The sequence below is a fragment of the Gymnoscopelus braueri genome (assembly GCF_963280865.1).
Source record: "Gymnoscopelus braueri genome assembly, chromosome: 16".
Taxonomy (NCBI): domain Eukaryota; kingdom Metazoa; phylum Chordata; class Actinopteri; order Myctophiformes; family Myctophidae; genus Gymnoscopelus; species Gymnoscopelus braueri.
The window spans coordinates 15,411,867-15,418,715 of NC_137616.1; the positions used below are offsets into that span (position 1 = coordinate 15,411,867).

The window sequence follows — 6,849 nt, forward strand, 5'->3', positions numbered from 1 at the left end:
GGTATGAACGACCTCATCACGTATCAGGAACAATGTATGTTTTTTGGAGGAGGACATGACACATCAATCTGTTGGACCATGTGGCTTTTGCCTTTTCTATCTATGTGACTATGGCATTTCTAGTCCAGAAGTGACAGTGGATTTGAACTGTAGTCCTCTTTACCTCATGTCTATTACTTGGCTGACCACTACGCTGGGTTGTGTGGCCTTGCCTTCTCCCAGTTCATAGAGGAACAGCTTGAAGTCACACACCACGGCCATCGCTCTCTGCCACCCTTTCTTCACCCCCGTTGGCTTCGGCACCTAGGATAGATACCAGAACATGCATCACTTAAGACAATTAGTCCCAATGCCTTTTAAAATATCAAAAACATGTGGGTTCTATGAGCCAAGGAAGCAATATCCGGTTTCTTGGATACTGCTTGGATTAAAGTTCTACAGACAACCAGTGTCCGTCTATAAATCTCGTACCCTGACATGGCCCTCGTACGCAGTACCAATGCCTCTCTGAGGGTCAATACCCAGTGGCCCCTTTGTCTGGTCCTGGGGAACTGGACACACTGCTGGAGCCTTGTCCGCACACGTTACATGGCAGGAGAAGTTGCACACTGTAGAGGAAAGAAAGCAGTTCTATGAAACACTCACCTCTACATACAATTTGTGAACATTTACTCTGTCGTTTGTTGACTAGGCTTCATGCCATTTAAGTCGCTCTGCGTGTCAGCTAAATGCAATTTTTTTAATGCAATTTAAAATTGTTTGATATACTGTATTTATGAATGCCATTAACACCAGAAAAATAACCCCTTTACAGTAAAAAGTTAAAACACATTAATCTGTAGGCCAGTATTTGCATTCTATCGTATCTTAGTATCTCAGTAATGTTTGTACGATACAGAGATCCAGTTGTAGTTGTAGTTTGTGGTCTTTTAGGTCATACACATGGTCTTCTCACTAAAAAACTCAATACCTGTCTATTTCCAAACCCAACATTTCACTGCTGTATGAGTGAGTGTCAACTAAGCCCCTCTTGATTCCATTTCTTCTTTCACTACCTATTCCTCCCCTCCTCCCGTTCTTTTCCTCACCTTCACAGGTGCAGCCCTGGCGAATGAGTCCCACCATCAGGGACGTGCACTGGTTACACTTAGTGGGAGTGTTGAATGACTTCACCACAAACTGGTGGGCTTTGGGCTGCAGTGGCAGAGGACAAGACATAAATACAGTGGAAAAAGTAATGTGAGGAGAACTTGCTAGCATTCATGCCAAAATCTCCAACCCGAAGTGTCACACATGAAACTGATTTAGGCATGGCAGACTGACAGACAGATGTCATACCTTAGGCGAGGAGCGTCCGATGCTGCCATAACCCCCTGAGCGCATGGTCGGCGTCTGGACTGTGCTACGAGGAGGGTGGTCTATCAGCTGCATGACAGAACCGCACAAAAACATTTGGTATTGAGTAACGCACGTCCATGACACACTGGCAAAGACTGAGTGCTTTCAACAATGTATTAGTTACAGATAACAATGGTTAAATTATAGGACACCCAGGGCAAAGCTTTCCCAAGAACAACAAGTTATGACAAGAGATTCTGCAAGAAAGGTCAGACAAGGGTTGAGGGGACAACATGCTGAATGTCCTCTTTCTACCTATTGTACTGTTAATCATACATTTATGCTTTGTTTAAAGTGTGGACTTGACAATTGTCTGTTGAACAGACAAATGTCCAACATTTTTGTCAAGTGATGTCGCACACTTTTTGCAGAAGACTAAATGAGGTTTTAGGATGTCACTCAGCACTTGTCTGTTACTAGGTTTGCTGTACATCTGCAATTACTTTGTGCTCCTCTGGATAAGATTTTTTTAAATGCTTAGTTGTGTTTTAGTGGGGGGTCTTAGAAGTCTTACTGTTTGTTGGAACAGGCATTCTGATGGTTACATTCAGGATGGCAGTTTAGCCCTGTTTAAAAACTAGACCAACTACAAGCTCACAATTTGTTGTGAGCTTGTATATCTGCTATTTTGTTAAATGTTTGCCTATAATGGCATTCCCAAAACAGGGATGCTAGGTTGAAAATGGTTAACATCAGTGACAGGCAAAATTCAGATAAGTCAAGCTATTATGCACAAGTTAACCAGTCACTTTATCTGGTGAAATTTACTAATTCCAATTTACCAGGTAGGATAGTGACAACTGTGTTAAGTTAACTTTGGGCTTTCATCATCATCTACAGATAAGTAAGTCAAGTTTCATGCCCTGGCTGAGGGCCTGGTCTGACCTCTATGGGTTCCATGTCGCTAGCCATGGAGGGCGAGCGCGAGCGAGACTTGAGGTGGGACTTAGAGTCCTCGTCCCGGGATGGAGTGTTGGAAGGTGTGAAGTTATCCACAGAGTCCACCTGAGGAGAGACAGGGAAGGGAGGAATGAGTGAGAGAAGGAGAAGAGATGAAGGAGGGAGGGGGGAGGAAGAGAATGAGGGGAGAGGTATGATGGAGAGAGGAAGAGGAAATAAAAGGAGAAAGGATCAAAGGAAGAGATGAAGAGGAAGTTGGTGACAGGGAGTAGGCAAAGAGGACGAGGGTGAGAAGGGGAGATGATGAAGAAAGGATGGGGAGTGAGGAGAACGAAAGGGAAGAGCAGGAGAGGAGGGAGTGTTAGTTTCAAAAGGTTTGTATTGGACAGCTAAGAATAACACACCATGGGCCTCCATGAACCAGATCCATGCTTAAGGGAAGAAGCAGGCACCACAACACACAGAACAGGAGCTACATAGTTTATGGTATAAATAAAACAGAGGTTCCCAACTCTGGCCCTCAGGGAACGGCATTCAACTGTCCTTCTAATCAGGGACTAGTTAGAGATGGTAAGATGGAAAACCAGTAGTACTAGTAGGCATCCCACGGACCGGAGTTAGGAACCACTGTTTTAGAATAATTTTAGAATATCTCAACCCACTTGAACCTAATACAGGAGAAGGGACCCCAACTTAAATGAATAGCACATATTACAAGCACAATAGGACACATCAAAGCCAAGTGGTCATGCTACACAGTAAGAGCCTGAGTGTTTGAAAGTTTTACACTTTCAGAGTTAAAATGAACACAAATCAAAAGCATATGTATAAGCCAAACACAAAGCCACTTTGGATAAAAACAAAATACACAGACATAAATGCAAGCATACACATTGGAGGGGAGGACAGGGTGGCACATTATTCCAGTTCTCCATGCAACAGCAAAGAGGCCTTAACAACACTCAATATCCAATAACCAGGAAAACCTTTTACCAAAGCACCCACCATGCAACCAACATCCTACACACACACTCCAGACATCCATGCACAAGGACAACAAAGCACAGCTAAAGGACATTCTAGGGGTCAGACAACAGCCATCACAGAGCGCAGATGGGGTGCTTGCTTACACGTCTGCCTTTGCTAGTCGGCCCAACGGATGGCGAGCGCTGCGGTGGCACGGGACAAAGAGGCAGAGGTTGGCAGAGACAAAGACACGAGTGAATGTCACGAAAGCAAACTGGACAAAGACAAATAAATTACGCACATAGAGGGGAAAAGATGAAAACCTTATGGGTCGTTATGAAAGCCTTGGTAAATGAAGACGAGGGCTGGACATTGGGTTGAGATAATGTGGACACAAAATGTGATTGTGTGTGCATGGCAGGGTGTGTGTGTCACAGGGGAAATTAACCACGTAACCACCTTTTTTACACTTTAATATTTTTGAAAAACTTTGAATAATTCTGCCTATAGTGACGTGCCCAAAATGGGGATGCCAGGTTGAAAGTGGTTAATGAAAGTATGAATGTTTGAATAATTTACTGTGTGCATACTGTGTTTGTGCACGTGTGTGTATTTGAAGCCAACCCCTAGCACTAGAAAGCCAAGGCAGCCATTCAAATAGCCTACTAGCCTAAAAGAATGCAGACTGGCTAGCACCCACATATTAGAGGGCAACATCTGCTCACTCACGTGCACCAACACTCACTTGTTCGCACAGACACACTACATACAAACACACACACACTTGCACTGACATACACACCCGCCTCTGTATATTCACAAGCGCACTCACAAACAATCACTCTCTTTCCCTCTTGGCTCGTTATAGAATTCCTACTGCATACACATACAGCTACTATCTCACAGTCACAGACAGACACACACACACACACACACACACACAAATAAGCCTCGTCCTGGACAAAAAGAAACTTACAGCGTCTTCCCAAAACTCAATTAAAGAGGATGAGGATGACGAATAAGAGTCCTGACATACCAAAGAAGGGAAGCAAGAAAATAAAAACAAACATATTGGAAAGATGTGAACAAAAACAACTTAAGAAGCCACATAAGATAAAGAATTGCAGTTTTGAAAAGGATGGAAGAACTCAAGAAACAACAACATCAATCAAATTGACAGAAAGTTAGCAGAATTAAGTCATGGCAGCCATGATTTAATTGTTTTAATGAATGGAGGACCTGTATGCCACAATCCTGTTTTAATTGATGATTTTATCTTAAGCTTTATTATTTATTGCCTTGGATGTGGTTGCTGATGAGAGCGGCTGTGGTTCTTAATTTCCCTTCGGGGATTAATTAAAGTATTTCTATTCAAATCTATTAATAATAATCATAATAATCATTTAGTCCCCTATAGTTGACATTGGGGTATTTGTCACTATGCCTGAGGAGCAGTTAGGGGTTAAGGTCTTGCTCATGAACACTTCGACATGTAGACTGGGTGGTCTGGGGGGGGCAACCGGCAACCTTCCAATTCCCAGACGGCCTCTCTACCCACTCAGCTACTGCTGCCCTCTTGACCATCATCCTTTGAAAGCATATAACTGATTTGTTTGAAGCTGGATTTGATGGATGGCTGCTGACATTAAACAAGATTAATATGAAACCCGTGCCGAAAACCGTGTGAGGTCGAAGTGTTATGGGGTCACGGAGGGGCGACTTACGTCAAACTGGTCAAGGGCTGAGGTCGGGGCGTTGAGGAAAGCCAGGAAGGAATTCTGGGAATCCTGGTGCTTGACACCTACAGAGACATAAAGCGCAAACAGGCACAGAACAAAATTATAGGTGGATGGACGTGAATTGAGAAATAATTACCAAAGCCTTTTGTTCAGAAAATACATCACAGGACTGAGGCTAATGGGTAGCAAAAGATCACAATTTACATAAACATTGAAGGTTTGGCCTGGAATGAAGATTATATTTGCCAAATCTTGGGCTCAGTGCAAAACAAAGTTTCTTAAAGTCCCAGTTACAATAAAAGCTCGATTCCAACAGCCGACTTCAGAAGTCCAAATGAGGTTTCATTCCATAAAAATTGTGCTTACAATCACAGCAGCCACAGAAAAGTGATACTCCACAGTGAGATGACTAAAACCTTGAAAAATGTCTTTGAAGCTTTTTTTATCTAGTGTTTGTGGTTTTCTTATGCTATTTCAGACCACTGCGACCACTGCACGTGAAATTGATTTCTCAGTCAAGTGTGACTGTTTCTTTTTTTTTTTACAAACCATGATACAACCATAGTCTGCAGTGGGGATGATCATAAAAGGCACAGTTTGTCCTGCATTAGATCTACATCAGAGGCAGTAAATCATTATTTTAGACCGTTAAGAACTCTTAACAGGCTCTCAAACAACTAGTTGCTATATTCCTTGTGTCTTCTAATTACTTCTTCTTCTAATACACTTTATTGATCATTATTTATTGAATGAATACTGATCAAAAAGTATTTCACCTAAATACAGAACACAAGTTGCTGTCATAGCTCTTGCAAACATGGCAAAACTGCTGCAGCAGAAGGTCACAATCGCAGTAAAATCCTGAGTGTTAAATCAGGGTTTCGGGTGGTTGTGTTCTCACCTCTACGTAGTCGCAGCTCCTCTGTCTCTTTCTTCAACCTGTCAATCTCCTGGAGGAGATCCTGGTTCTTAGTCTCAACTTCCTGCAGTTTACTGGGACACACACAAACACATACATTCAATGAAAATAATATTATCTAAGAAGTATATGAAGAAGACTTATCGTTTTTTGCCCAGTTGCCAATGCCCAAATTATTAAAAGAACACAATGGCATCCATAATTACAAGTTTATCAAAGCTTTTGTTCTCAAGAAAAACACCACAAGAGCATCACACAGATTTGTTTACGGCATGGCTCTGCAAGATGCTAGCCATCTTTGAGAGGGTCTGAGTGTGTTTCTGTCTGTGTGGCCGGAGCTAATCTCATCTTTCATTTTATAACGGAAGTCAATGGGGCTCTGATCGGGCAGAAACCTTGCCCAAATTACATTACTTTACTCTGCAATTAAAGTAACCGTATGGGTAGAACTCTGTGAAGACGACATGCAGCGTTCATAAAGTAAAGTAACTGTATATGTACCACTCTGTGGAGATGCTGTTGGCCTTCACTTTGTTGAGTTCATCCGTGATGCTCTGCTTGGCTCTGATCTCAGCGTCCAGGGCCGACTGCAGCTCCAGACGGGCAGACATGTCCAGCTTGGCGAAGCGACGCATCTTCCATGGCATGTCCTGGTGGTTGAGAGAGAAACAGAAAAGTAGATGTTACTGAATTAAATCAACAGTGATGTGAGGGTGGAAAGATAATACTCAGTGTCAGAGTGTACAAACGCATGGGTCCATTTGGTCCCATTTGTACTCTTTGGAGTTAAATACTCTAAGTATTTCACTGTGTAAAGAATCAGAGAAAATCAGGAGCATAATAGGCTCTCATGATTGCATAGAAAGAAATGAAACCCAGAGATGCATGTCTAACTCTGCATTTAGTCCAACTTCGATGCACAAACAA

At 42.6% G+C, this 6,849-nt stretch overlaps 1 protein-coding gene across 3 annotated transcripts in view; it reads right to left on the reverse strand.

Moving 5' to 3' along the window:
- Positions 1-6,849, reverse strand: part of cdc42bpab (CDC42 binding protein kinase alpha (DMPK-like) b) — a 106,239-nt gene that overhangs the window by 18,930 nt on the left and 80,460 nt on the right. For 2 of the 3 annotated variants that reach the window (XM_080453727.1, XM_080453726.1), the window contains exons 21-29: positions 6,424-6,572; positions 5,905-5,996; positions 4,989-5,065; positions 3,429-3,467; positions 2,284-2,403; positions 1,339-1,425; positions 1,089-1,194; positions 472-608; positions 164-303 (exon numbers count right to left, since the gene is read on the reverse strand). In XM_080453727.1, coding sequence (XP_080309853.1) covers positions 164-303; positions 472-608; positions 1,089-1,194; positions 1,339-1,425; positions 2,284-2,403; positions 3,429-3,467; positions 4,989-5,065; positions 5,905-5,996; positions 6,424-6,572 — 947 coding nt within the window. The remainder of the gene's footprint in view (positions 1-163; positions 304-471; positions 609-1,088; positions 1,195-1,338; positions 1,426-2,283; positions 2,404-3,428; positions 3,468-4,988; positions 5,066-5,904; positions 5,997-6,423; positions 6,573-6,849) is intronic. The other variant, XM_080453728.1, reaches the window with a different exon arrangement.